At 44.9% G+C, this 14,199-nt stretch overlaps 1 protein-coding gene across 1 annotated transcript in view; it reads left to right on the plus strand.

The window, feature by feature from the left end:
• LOC112636508 (cytochrome P450 27C1) overlaps nucleotides 1-14,199 on the plus strand; it is a 32,668-nt gene that overhangs the window by 636 nt on the left and 17,833 nt on the right. Inside the window, exon 2 of the mRNA XM_025405223.1 lies at nucleotides 13,970-14,169. Coding sequence (XP_025261008.1) covers nucleotides 13,992-14,169 — 178 coding nt within the window. The 5' untranslated portion in view covers nucleotides 13,970-13,991. The remainder of the gene's footprint in view (nucleotides 1-13,969; nucleotides 14,170-14,199) is intronic.

A 14,199-nucleotide genomic window follows, 5' to 3' on the forward strand; every position in this document is an offset into this window, starting at 1 on the left:
CCTGGTTGGGGAACCTGGGGAGGGGGCGCCGCGAAGGGAAACCAGGAATGGAACTGCGGGGAGGGCACCAGGGCCGAGGGCCCGGAGCGGGAGACTTGGGGAGGGGCAGCGGGCGCCTGGTGGACGCCGCCGGGGCCGGGGAGTGGAGCGCAGGCGGGACCCCCGGAGCCGGGGCGGAGGAGGCTGCGGCCCGGGGCCGGCCCGCGGGGAGCGCTGGGCTCTGCGGAGCTCGGTGTCCTTCGGCAGCCGAGACCGTGTTGTATTCATTTCTAGTCCTTTTTGTGTTTTGTAAAGGCGGGGGGAGAGGGGACTGAGCTCGGGGTTCCGTAGACTCCAAGCCGGAGTTGGGGTCGACACCTGGAGTTCGCGCCGGGACGGGAGGCAGGGACGCGGGAGGAACCCAGGGGTCCCAGCCACCCGCCCGGGCGTTCGGGCCGGCGAATTCCGCGCGCTTCCCACCCGGAGCCTGAGTGCTGCCCTTCCCGCGCCCACCTCCGCTGCGCCCTTCGTGGCAGGGGCCGGGAACCCGAGTCGCGGCGGCGCCCTCCGATGCCTTTGCCCATCACCCGCCTCCCCGGGTGTCCGGCCCAGCACGCGCTGTTATTTCTGGGATGGGGGCTTTTGGTGTCTTCCGAGAACGCCCCCTTCTGCTCCCACCCAGCCCTGTCCTTCTGCCCAGAGTTCCGGTCCTTCAAGACCCTTCTCCATCGAAGCCTCTTCTAACTACCTCCCTGGGTTTCAGTCATTCCTTCGTTCCATCAGCCATTCAGTCAATGAACGTGACGGAGAAGCCCCACACCTCATTAATGGAAAAACCGACGCGCGTGGAGCAATTTTAATTCGGCCGGGAATTAAAATTTAATTTAATTTTAATGCCGGGAAGTCCCAACCGTCCCTCCTCAAGTCCGCCACACCAACCCTACACAATTCCAAACCCCCTCCCCCACCCCAATGCTTAGAGGGCTCAAAAATGATCTTCTATGTAGAATCTGATAAGATATCAGGATGGCAACTTTCAAATACAGTAAAAAGTGTTTTCTTATTTGCTGTTGATGGGTTCAGTACAGCCTACTTTCTGAAGTGTAATTTAATTTTTCTTTTATCCACCCTTACTGCCATCTGCTTTTATCCTCACACCTCACCCAGAGTTTGTTCGATGGGCACAGGTTTCTTTGAGACGGACCCTGTTAAAGCCTGTACCCAGTCAGGATGTGTGGCAGTTCAGATGGGTATTTTCCATTCACCCGCCCTGCCGCCAGCCCTCACCCTGAGCTCAGCCCCTCCTGCCCGCTGCTCAGACAGCTTCCTTCACCACACCCAGGGCCCTGGGGCACAGAGCAGAGAGTCACAACTGACTCACTTGGTGCCTTCTCACCACTGGCAGACAGGACCTGGAGATTAAAGGAAATAAAGGAAAAGTTCTTTTCCTTTACTCTCCAAGTGGCACTACCCCAACCCTCAAATAGGGTACTTGTGGGAACTCTCACCTTCCTGCAGCCCCTCTTAGGAATCCCAATTTCGAACACATGGTTCTAGAAAAACCCTCTCTTCCCGCTCTCCAGATTGCTCATTGTTCTGTGACCCATCACTTCCAGTTCACTTGCGCTCCCCTTGCAATCATAGAATGTTAGCTAAACAAGGGCTCTTAGAATTCACCTATATAGCTCACCTCTCATTTTACAGACGGAAAAAGCTGGGTGGTTACCTAAGCGACTTGCCTAAGGTCAGGCAGCTGGTGATTGGCAGAGTAGAAATCATAATCTGGGTCACTAGATGCTGTTTAGGGTGTGGTAGAGCAGCAGGATGGCTGATACCAGGAGTGCTGCCCTCCAATACTGGCCCTCTGCAGCCACCTGTGGAGCCTTGGGCTAGTCACTTATTCTCTCTGCACCTCAGTTTTCTCATCTGTAAAGGAGATTTAGCAATCCCCATTCCTCTCATGGGTTATGATAAGGTCAAATAAGCTTAGTGCTATGAAACTGTAATAATAACACGTAATAACGATCAGTATTTCTAGAATTCTTTTCATGTGCCAGGCACAGTTTCAAGTCTTACATGAAACTTATTTCTCCATTTTTTGGGTGAGGAAACTGAGGCATAGTGGGACCTAACTTCTAAAGGTTATTCAGCTAGTAAACTGTGAGCCCAGATTCAAACTCCAGAATCTGTGCTCTTAACATCCAAGCAAACTCTAAGTACTGTGCCCACCAGTACTAGTACCATGACCCACCACCAGAAAGTGATGAAAACTGTCTGTATCATTTCTACCTCCAGTTCGCTTGTGCTGATTGTACCCAATTCAGTAGCTGGATTTGCTTGAGGTGTGGCCCATTTCCCAGTAGTTCTTGTTACCAGTCATTCCTTCAGTGGGCCCCTTTAGAGACCTGAACTCTCTGGGGGTCACTTATTTATTAGGCAGAAGTGACCCCTTGAAGATGGACTCATTCCAGTTTAGTCTGAGTGTCTTCATTTTCAGGTCTGCAGAAGGAGTGACTAAAAGAGTAGAGAAATGACAGTGCTCCTGGCCTGCTGTTTCTGAGATTGAGAGTTGGAGTGGTAAGAAAAAAAATACAAAAAAGTAGCCTGGCAAGGTGGCGGGCGCCTGTAGTCCCAACTACTTGGGAGGCGGAGGCAGGAGAATGGCGTGAACCCGGGGGGCGGAGCTTGCAGTGAGCTGAGATCCGGCCATGCACTCCAGCCTGGGCCACAGAGTGAGACTCCGTCTCAAAAAAAAAAAAAAAAGAAAAGAAAAAGAAAAGAAAACTGGGCTGATAGTAACTTTCCCCAGCCCAGCCCTGTCTGTGTTATGCTGAGCCATGTTAGAGGCTCATTGCTTTGTGTTTTAATTGAATAATTTAGTCCATTTACATTTATTGTGATTTCTTTTTATGGAGGGGGTAACAGCTTTCTTAAGATATAATTAACATATCATATAATTCATTCATTTAAAGTGTGCAAAAATCACCACAGTCAACTTGTAGAACATTTTCACGACCTCAAAAAGAAATCCCATATCCATCAGCTATCACCCCCAACTCTCCTATTCCCCCTGCTTTAGGCAACCATCAAGCTACTTTCTGTATCTATAGAGTGGTTTATTCTGGACGTGTCATATAAATGGAATCATGTAATATGTGATATTTTATGGGTGGTTTCTTTCACTTTAAACATTTCAGTATAATGTTTTTAAGGTTAACCCATGTTGTAGCATGTATCAGTACCTCATTCTTTTTATGGACAAATAATTTTGCAGTGTATGACTATACCACATTTTACTTATCCATTCATCAGTTCATAGACATTTGGATTGTTTCCACCTTTTAGCCATAATGAATAATGCTGCTATGAACTCTTGTGTGTAAGGTTTTGTGTAGACATGTGTTTTCATTTCTCTTGGATATGTATCTAGGAGTGGAACTGTTGAGTCAAATAGTAATTCTACATTTAACCTTTTGAAGAACTGCCAGACTGTTTTCCAGAGTGTCTGCACCATTTTACATCCCCACCAGTATTGTAAGAGGATTCTGATTTTTCTACATCCCTGTCAACATTTGTTATTACTTGTCCTTTTGATTACGGCCATTCTAGTGTGTGTGAAGTGCTATCTCTCCCTGATGACTAATGATGTTGAGCATATTTTCATGTGCTTATTTACCATTTGTATATCTTCTTTGGAGATATGTCCATTGAAATCCTTTGCCCAGTTTTTAATTGCATTCTTTTCTCTCTTTCCTTCCTTCTTTCCTCCCTCCCTTCCTTCCTTCCTCTACTGATTTGTAAGTTTTTATATATTCTAGGTACAAGTCGCTTATCAGATATGTGCTCTGCAAATATTTTCTCCATCCGAAGGCTTGTTTTTGCTTTCTTTTTTAAAATTTTATTTTTAGTTTTTAATGAGACAGGGTCTTGCTATGTGGCACAGGCTGGGCTCAAGCAATCCACCTGCCTTGGCCTCCTAGAGTGCTAGGATTACATGCATGAGCCATCGTGCCTGGCCTTGTTTTCACTTTCTTAATAGTGTTCTTTGAAGCATAAAAGTTTTACATTTTGATGAAGTCCAATTATCAATTTTTTTCTTTTGTTACTTGTACTTTAGGGATCATATCTTAAGACATTATGCCAAACCCAAGGTCATGAAGATTTACCCTTATGTTTTCTTCTAAGAGTCTATAGTTTTAGCATTTACATTTAGATCTTTGAGATAATTTTTTATATGGTATGAGAAAAAGGTATAAATTGATTCTTTGCTTGTGGCTATTCAGTTGTCCCTGTGCCATTTGTTTGAGAGACTATTAAATCCTTTTCCTATTGAATTATCTTGGTACTTTTGATGAAAATCAGTTGACCATAGGTATTTGGGTCTTAATTCTAAGCCAATGATTATGCCATTACTGCACTGTCTTGGTTACTGTAGCTTTGTACTAAGTCTTTTTTTTCTTTATTTCCTCTAAAAAAAAAACCAAAATGAAACAAAGGATACATGTGCAGAAAGTGCAGGTTTGTTACATAGGTGTACACGCACCATGGTGGTTTGCTGCACCTATTGACCCATCTAAGTTTCCTCCCCTCAACCCCCACCCCAACAGGCCCTGGTGTGTGTTATTCCCCTCTCTGTATTCTTGTGTTCTCAATATTCACTCCCACTTATGAGTAAGAACATGCAGTGTTTGGTTTTCTGTTCCTGTGTTAGTTTGCTGAGGATGATGGCTTCCAGCTTCATCCATGTCCCTGCAAAGGACATGATCTCATTCTTTTTTATGGCTACATAGCTTTCCATGGTGTATAGGTACCACATTTTCTTTATCCAGTCTGTCATTGATGGGCATTTGGGTTGGTTCCATATCTTTGCTATTGTAAATAGTGCTGCTGTAAAAATATGTGTGCATGTGTTTTTATAGTAGAATGATTTATATTCCTTTGGGTATATATCCAGTAATGGGATTGCTGGGTCAAATGGTGTTTCTGGTTCTAGATCCTTGAGGAATTGCCATACTGTCTTCCACAATGGTTGAACTAATTTACATTCCCAACAACAGTGTAAAAGTGTTTCAGTTTCTCCACAGCCTTGCCAGCATCTATTCCTGACTTTTTAATAATCACCATTCTGACTGGTGTGAGATGGTATCTCATTGTGGTTTTGATTTGCATTTCTCTGATGATCAGTGATGTTGAGCTTTTTTTCATATGTTTGTTGGGTACATAAACGTCTTCTTTTGAGTAGTGTTTGTTCATATCCTTTGCCCACTTTTCGATGGGACTGTTTGTTTTTTTCCTGTAAATTTGTTCAATTTCCTTGTAAATTCCAGCTATTAGACCTTTGTCAGATGGGTAGATTGCAAAAACTTTCTCCCATTCTGTAGGTTGCCTGTTCACTCTGATGATAGTTGTTGTTTTTTTTTTTTTTTTTTTTGCTGTGCAGGAGCTTTTTAATTAGATTCCAGTTGTCATTTTGGCTTTTGTTGCAATTGCTTTTGGTGTCTTTGTCATGAAATCTTTGCCGATGCCTATGTGTGAATGGTATTGCCTAGGTTTTCTTCTAGGGTTTTTATGGTTTGGTGTTTTATACTTGAGTCTTTAATTCATCTTGAGTTAATTTTTGTATAAGGTGTAGGGAAGGGGTCCAGTTTCAGTTTTGTGCATATGATTAGCCGGTTTTCCCAGCACCATATACTAAATAGGAGTTCCTTTTCCCATTGCTTGTTTTTGTCAGGTTTGTCAAAGAGCAGATGGTTGTAGACGTGTGGTGTTATTTCTGAGGTCTCTGTTCTGCTCCATTGGTCTATATGTCTGTTTTGGTGCCAGTACTATGCTGTTTTGGTTACTGTAGCCTTGTAGTATAGTTTAAAGTCAGGTATCGTGATGCTTCCAGCTTTGTTCTTTTTGCTTAGGATTGTCTTGGCTACATGGGGTCTTCGATTCCATATGAAATTTAAAGAATTTTTTTCTAATTCTGTGAAGAATGTCAGTGGTGGTTTGATGGGAATAGCATTGAATCTATAAATTACTTTAGGCAGTATGGCCATTTTCACGATATGGATTCTTCCTCTCCATAAGGATGGAATGTTTTTCCATTAGTTTGTGTCCTCTCTTATTTTCTTGAGCAGTGATTTGTGGTTCTCCTTGAAGAGGTCCTTCACATTCCTTGTTAGTTGTATTCCTAGGTATTTTATTCTCTTTGTAGTGATTGTGAATGGGAGTTCATTCATGATTTGGCTCTCTGCTTGCCTATTGTTGGTGTAAAGGAAGGATTGTGATTTTTGCACATTGATTTTATATACTGAGACTTTGCTGAAGTTGCTTATCAGCTCAAGAAGTTTTTGGGCTGAGATGATGGGGTTTTCTAAATATACAATAATGTCATGTGCAAACAGAGATAACTTGATTTCTTCTCTTCCTATTTGAATACCCTTTATTTCTTTCTCTTGTCTGATTGCCCTGGTCAGAACTTCCAATACTATGTTGAATAGGAGTGGTAAGAAAGGGCATCCTTGTCTTGAACCAGTTTTCAAAGGGAATGCTTCCAGCTTTTGTCCATTCAATATGATATTATCTGTGGCTTTATCATAAATAGCTCTTATTATATTGAGATATGTTCCATCAGTACCTAGTTTATTGAGATTTTTTAACGTGAAGGGATGTTGAATTTTATCAAAGGCCTTTTCCGCATCTATTGAGATAATTATGTAATTTTTGTCCTTGGTTCTCTTTATGTGATGGATTACGTTTATTGATTTGTGTATGTTGAACCAGCCTTGCATCCCAGGGATGAAGCTGACTTGATCGTGGTGGATAAGATTTTTGATGTGCTGCTGAATTCGGTTTGCCAGTATTTTACTGAAGACTTTTGCATCGATGTTCATCAGGGATATTGGCCTGAAGTTTTCTTTTTTTGCTGTGTCTCTTCCTGGTTTTGGTATCAAGATGATTCTGGCTTCATAAAATGAGTTAGGGAGGAGTCCCTCCTTTTCAATTGTTTGGAATAGTTTCAGAAGGAACGGTACCAGCTCCTCTTTGTATTTCTGGTGGAATTTAGCTGTGAATCCATCTAGTCCTGGGCTTTTTTTGGTTGGTAGACTATTAATTAATGCCTCAATGTCAGAGCTTGCTATTGGTCTATTCAGGTATTAAATTTCTTCCTGGTTTAGTCTTGGTAGTGTGTATGCATCCAGGAACTTACCATTTCTTCTAGATTTTCTAGTTTATTTGCATAGAGGTGTTTATAGTATTCTCTGATGGTAGTTTGTGTTTCTGTGGGGTCAGTGGTGATACCCCCTTTATCATTTTTTTATTGTGTCTATTTGATTCTTCTCTCTTTCCTTCTTTATTAGTCTAGCTAGTAGTCTATTTTGTTAATTTTTTCCCAAAACCGGTTCCTAGATTCATTGATTTTTTTGGAGGGTAGTTCATGTCTCTATGTCCTTCAATTTTTCTCTGATCTTAGTTATTTCTTGTCTTTTGCTAGCTTTTGGATTAGTTAGCTCTCGCCTCTTTAGCTCTTTTAATTGTGATGTTAGGGTGTCAATTTGAGGTCTTTCTAGCTTTTTGATTTGGGCATTTAGTGCTATAAATTTCCCTCGTAACACTGCTTTAGCTGTGTCCCAGGTATTCTGGTACATTGTCTCTTTGTTCTTATTGGTTTCAAAGAACTTCTTGATTCTGCCTTAATTTCATTATTTACTTAGGAGTCATTCAGGAGCAGGTTGTTCAATTTCCATGAAATCGTGTGCTTTTGAGTGAGTTTCTTAATCCTGAGATCGAATTTCATTGCATTGTGGTCAGAGTGTTATGATTTCAGTTCTTTTGCACTTGCTGAGGAGTTTATGTGGTACCCATCTTCTGAAGTGTACTTCTGTCATTTCGTCCATCTGATCCTCCATCTAGTTCTGTGCTCTTGATGGAGAGACATTGTGATTATTTGGAGGAGAAGAGACACTGAGGTCTTTTGGGTTTTCAGCATTTTTTTGTTGATTCTTTCTTATTTCCGTGAGTTTGTCTAGTTTCAGTCTTGAGGCTGCTGACCCTTGGATGGGGGTTTTGTGGGGACCTTTTTGTTGTTGTTGTTATCGATGCTGTTGTTGTCGCTTTCTGTTTGTTTTTCTTTCAATAGTCAGGTCCCTCTTCTGTAGGGCGGCTGCGGTTTGCAGGGGGTTCGCTTCAAGCCCTATTCATCTGATTCGCTCCTGTGCCTGGAGATAATCACTCAAGGAGGCTGGAGTGCAGCAATGATGGGTGTCTGTTCCTTCTTCTGGGACCTCTGACCTCAAGGGGTACCAACCTGATGCCAGTAGGATTGCTCCTGTAGAGGGTGTCTGACAACCCCTATTGGAGGTTCTCAGCTAGTTGGATGGCATGGGGAGCAGGACCCATTTAATGAAGCACTTTGTCCCTTAGTGGAGAGGGTGTGTTTTGCTGGGGGGAAACCCACTAGTCTGGGCTGCCTGGATTCCTCAGAACTACCTGGAGAAGAGGATAAGGCTGCTGGCCCACAGAGACTGTGGCCACCCCTTCCCCCAGGGGCTCAGGCCCAGGGAGATCAGGGTTCTGTCCCTGAGCCTTTGGCTGGAATTGTTGGAGATCCTGTTGGGAATTCCCCACCACTGAGGAGAAGGATGGATCAGGGTTAGACTTGAAGAGGCACTCTAGCTGCCGACTGCCACAGCTGGTGTGTTGAGCTGTGGGGATAAGTCTTGGGACCAAGCCATTCAACCTCCCTGGCTCCAGCAAAGGAAAAGTGCAGCCTGGAGCTATAGAAATGGGCACCACCCTTCCCCCACCCAGGGAACTTAGGCTGTTAGGCAGTTGTGAGTCCCAGTGCAGGCTGCTGCCCCTCCCCCAAGGAGCTCAAATGGCTTAGACAGCAGGCAGCTGCAGCTGGTGCTGGTCGCCCCTCCCCTCGGGAGTTCAGTAGGCTTAAGTGGATTCCAGCTGAGAGGCTGTAGGAATCTGTGCATACCAGGGTTGGGACGCTTGGCCCCGGTGGCATGGGTTCGAGAGTGGGATCTTCCGATCTGTGGGTTGCACAGTTCTGTGGAAAAAGCACAGTTTCCCCAGCTGGGTAGCCTGGTCACTCACCACTTCCCTTGGCTGTGGGGAGGGGGTTCCCTTCCCGTGTGGCTCTCAGGTGGGCCACCGCACTACTGTTCTTCCTTCTCTCCGTGGGTTATGCCAGCCTTCTAGTCAATTTTGATGAGAGAGCTTGGATACCCTGGCTACCAGTGAAGGATTGACATGCTTATTAAGGTTTTTCTTTGGGAGCCTCTGAGCATCACTGTTTCTATTTGGCCATCTTGGCCCCTCTCCCATAGTACTAAGTCTTGAAACAGGAAAATGGGGGTCCACCAGCTTTTTTCTTTTTTCAAGATTGTTTAGGCTATTCTGGGTCTGTTGCATTTTCATATGAATTTCAGAATCAGCTTATCAGTTTCTACAAATAAATTTTGCACTGGAATTATGACAGGGATTGCTCTGAATCTATGTACACTTTGAGGTGTATTTTTATTTCAACAGTATTAAGTCTTCCAATCCATGAACATGGGATGTCTTGCCATTTGTTTCATGTCTTGCCATTTCTTTCAGACTTCTTTAAACAATGTTTTGTAGATTTCTTTAAATAATGTTTTGTAGATTTCTTTAAATAATGTTTTGTAGATTTCTTTAGATAGTGTTTTGTAGTTTTCAGAGTATAGGTTTTACACTTCTGTTAAATTTGTTTCTAAGAATTTTATTTATTTATTTATTTTTTGTGACAGTCTTGCTCTGTCACCCAGGCCCTAATGTGGTGGTACAATCTTCACTCACTGCAACCTCCACCTCCCGAGCTCACATGATCCTCCCACCTCAGCCTCCTGAGCAGTTGGGACTACAGGCTCACACTGCTGTCTCACTAATTTTTGTATATATATGTTTTTTTTTGAGATAGAGTTTTGCTCTTGTCACCCAGGGTGGAGTGCAATGGTGTGGTCTTGTGGCTCACTGCAACCTCTGCCTCCTGGGTTCAAGTGATTCTACTGCCTCAGCCTCCCGAGTAGCTGGGATTACAGGCACACACCACGATGCCTGGCTAATTTTCGTATTTTTTGTAGAGATGGGGTTTCACCGTGTTAGCTAGGCTGGTCTCAAACTCTTGACCTCAGGTGATCCACTCGTCTTGGCCTCCCAAAGTGCTGAGAGTACAGGCATGAGCCTCCGCACCTAGCCATGTATATTTTTTACAGACAGAATTTTGCCATGTTGCCCAACCTGATCTTGAACTCCTATGCTCAAGCAATCCACCCACCTAAGCCTCCCAAAAGTGCTGGGATTACAGACAGGCATGAGCCACTGCAGCTGGTCAAGTACTTTATTCTTTTTGATGCTATTGTAAATTGAATTGCTTTTTAAATTTCATTTTGAATTGTTCACTGCTAGTGTATAAAAATGCAACTGATTTTTGTATATTGATTTCGTGTCCTATTGAACTTGTTTATTAGTTCTAATAGTTTTTTAGTAGGTTCCTTAGGATTTTCTCTATGTGAGATCATGTCTTCTGCCAATAGAGATAGCCCGAGTTCTTCCTTTCCAATCCAGATGACTTTCCCTTCATTTTCTTGCTGGGAGTCGGTTTAGAGGCTCGTTACAGATTGTCCACAGAGGGCTCGCGCTGCAGAGTTGGCTTGGTACTGCTTAGGTAGAGCTGTTGGGCCCATGGGAAGGTGCTGGCAGACAGGGCCCTGTTTGTTCTGGACATTTGTCTTTTATAATGACATTTCTGTCTTGTTGCTTCACACAGCTAAGGTAATTTTTAAAAACATATCCCTAAAGAATAAGAAAACTTCCATGATCATGCCTGTAATCCCAGGACTTTGGGAGGCTGAGGCAGGAGGATCACTTGAGGCCACGAGTTCAAGACCAGCCTGGCAACATTGAGAGACCCCTGTCTCTACAAAAAATAAAAAATTAGCTGGGCGTGGAGGTGTGCACCTGCAGTCCTAGCTACTTGGGAGGCCAAGGTGGGAGGATCGCCAGGGCCCAGGAGTTGGAGGCTGCAGTGAGCTATGTTCATGCCACTGCACTCCAGCCTGGGCAACAGAGCAAGACCATGTCTCTAAAAACAAACAAACAAACAAACAAACAGAAACAACAAAAAAGAGACGGTTGTGTGAAAACATGTTTATCTCAGCAATGTGTAAATTACCGCTCTGATTCAGTTCTGTATTAGACAGCCCTTCCCCCTGCCCCAATTTTCTGCTCCTGTAGCACACAAGGATGTTTCTGTTAAAGGTATGTCATACCTATGTATTTTTTCCTTTTTCGATTTCTCCACGGTATTGCAGCAGAAGCACACACAGGAATATGGAAAAATCTTCAAGTCTCACTTTGGTCCTCAGTTTGTAGTATCTATTGCAGACCGCGATATGGTGGCTCAGGTGCTCCGGGCGGAGGGCGCTGCGCCCCAGAGAGCCAACATGGAATCCTGGCGGGAGTACCGAGACTTGCGGGGCAGAGCCACCGGGCTCATCTCGGCGTGAGTACGTGGGCCCGGGCTGAGCCAGGGGCTGGAGGGAGAGCTCAGGGGGAGGCCCCCTCCTCCAAAGCTGGGTCTTAGAAAAGCACAGAACCCCCCCCCCCCCCCCATGAATGATATCTGACAGCCTGCTTGTGTGATCACAAGACACAGGAGCCCTGCTGGGTTTTCTCGCTCCTTCTCCATGCCAAGTTGTCCCGTCAGGAGCCGGGAGGGGAGAAGCTGGCTCGGTGGTGGGCAGAGCTCTTTGGAGGCAGTGCTTTGTGGTGTCCATTCAGTGATAACCGAGGCAGACAAAGCTCACAGCGCCCTTGTCTGTGCACAGGGGAAGGAGGTGGTCAGCCACTATTTCAGGAAAATCCCTTTGAGGGGGAGCTCAGAACCTCCAAACTTGGTCGCCACGTGGTGATTTTCCTGTCTCTCAGCAGACTGTGATTATTCGTTTTGAACCAGCGTCACCAACACCTCTGTGCCTTCCCAGAGATCATGGCCCGCGGCCAGGCAGGGAGGCCCAGGTGCAGATGCCCCGGTCCAAATTCCCGTGGAGTGGGGCTTCTGTTTGCAGTTCTTTTCATATCTATGTGCTTATACATAAACTGGGGAGAAATACAGCCCCCAATTTCTCAAGTAAGATAAATAAGGATCGTGACCACATGTCACCAGGGTCCCTCAATTTCCATCCTGAGGGGATAATGAAACAGCTCCTCCTGGATGTTCAGGCCTAGAGGGAGGGGCCCGAAGGCTGAGGCAGAATCTCTCTGCTGTCTGCCCCGTTAGCTGCGGGCTCAGGAGCCCGTGGGGGTGCCCGGACCCCTCTTCCGCTGAGATGGAGTGAGGCGGTGCTGGTGACCTCAGCACGGTGGACAGCAAAGGAAGGGCAGTGCCCAGGCCCAGGAGCCTGGCTGGCTTAGCTTGGGTCCCCCAGAGCCCATCTGGAGGCCAGGCTTTGAGTGCAAGCGGTCTCCTTGGGAATGGGAAGCAGGGCACGGGTGGGAGGGAAGCCATGCAGAGGTGTGGAGGTGTGGGTGACGCTTGTGGGTACTTGAGGCTCAGTTCTGTTACCACCCTCTGAGAAACTGCAGAACCCTCCTCAGACCTCCAGGGGTTCCTTCAGCGTCCTGCCTTCACTGGGAGGGCTGTGCTGGGCCGGCTACCTGAGTGCCCTCCGAGTGCAGCCAGGAGCCCCAAGGCCCCACACCCTGGTAACAAGCTGCAGTCTCTCTTTTCCTTCCTTCCTTCCTTCCTTCCTTCCTTCCTTCCTTCCTTCCTTCCTTCCTTCCTTCCTTCCTTCCTTTCTTCCTTTCTCTCTCTCTTTCTTTCTTTCTTTCTCTTTCCTTCCTTCCTCCCTCCCTCCCTCCTTCCCTCCTTCCTTCCTTTCTCTCTCTCTCTTTCTCCTTCCTTTCTTCTCTCCTTCTCCTCCTTCTCCTTCCCCTTCTCCTCCTTCTTCTCTTCCTTCCTTCCTCTTTCTTTCTTTCTTTCTTTCTCTTTCTTTCTTTCTTTCTTTCTTTCTTTCTTTCTTTCTTTCTTCGCTCTTTCCTTCCTTCTGTCCTTCTCCTCTTCCTTTCCTTTTCCCTTCCTTCCTTCCTTTCTTTCCTTCTTTCTTTCTTCTTTCTTTCTTTCTTCTTTCTCTTTCTTTCTTTCTTTCTTTCTTTCTTTCTTTCTTTCTTTCTTTCTTTCTTTCTTTCTTTCTTTCTTTCTTTCTTTCTTTCTTTCTTTCTTTCTCTCTTTCCTCTTTCTCTCTCTCTCTTTTTTCTTTCTTTCGTTTTTGAGACGGAGTCTCACTCTGTCGCCTAGGCTGGAGTGCAACGGCATGATCTCGGCTTGCCGTGACCTCTGCCTCCCGGGTTCAAGTGATTCTTCTGCCTCATCTCCCAGGTAGCTGGGATTACAGGTGTCCACCACCACACCCAGCTAAATTTTTGTATTTTTAGTAGAGATGGGGTTTCATCATGTTGGCCAGGCTGGTCTTGAATCCCAGACCTCAGGTGATCCGCCCACCTTGGCCTCCCAAAGTGCTGGGATTACAGGCATGAGCCACCATGCCTGGCCCTCTTTTTCTTTTTTAATATCAATGCTTACTTCATTTATATATACATATGTATGCATACATATATATATATACCTTTTTTTCTCTTTTGCTAATTAGCAGTCTCATTTGCTTATTACAATACTATTTCACGATTTTTTAAAGGAAGTGGTATTACTTTTACTAAAGATGATTACTTACCACTGGTAGTTTTTTCCTTAAAGTTTGCTTCAAAGGCAAGAGTGTAAGAAGCTCTAACAGGCTCCAGGGCTGCAGTTATTAACTCCTCTCTCCCCAGCAAAAAGTTTTTCCTGTCTTAATTCCACTTTGGCAGCTCTTGTTGATTCTTTACGGCTGAAAATTTTTCTAGAGGTTCCTTGAATTCTTTCCCAGAATGTCAGTGTAAGTAAGATGATTTGAAACTCACTTGATTCTTCTAGGGAAGGTGAACAGTGGCTCAAGATGAGAAGCGTATTGAGACAAAGAATTCTGAAACCGAAAGATGTGGCCATTTATTCTGGAGAAGTCAATCAAGTTATTGCTGACTTAATTAAAAGAATCTACCTCCTCAGGAGCCAGGCAGAAGATGGAGAAACCGTGACCAATGTCAATGACCTTTTCTTCAAATATTCAATGGAAGGTGAGGTGGAATCAGCAGGTGGGAAGGAAG

Source organism: Theropithecus gelada, chromosome 12, assembly GCF_003255815.1.
Source record: "Theropithecus gelada isolate Dixy chromosome 12, Tgel_1.0, whole genome shotgun sequence".
Classification (NCBI taxonomy): domain Eukaryota; kingdom Metazoa; phylum Chordata; class Mammalia; order Primates; family Cercopithecidae; genus Theropithecus; species Theropithecus gelada.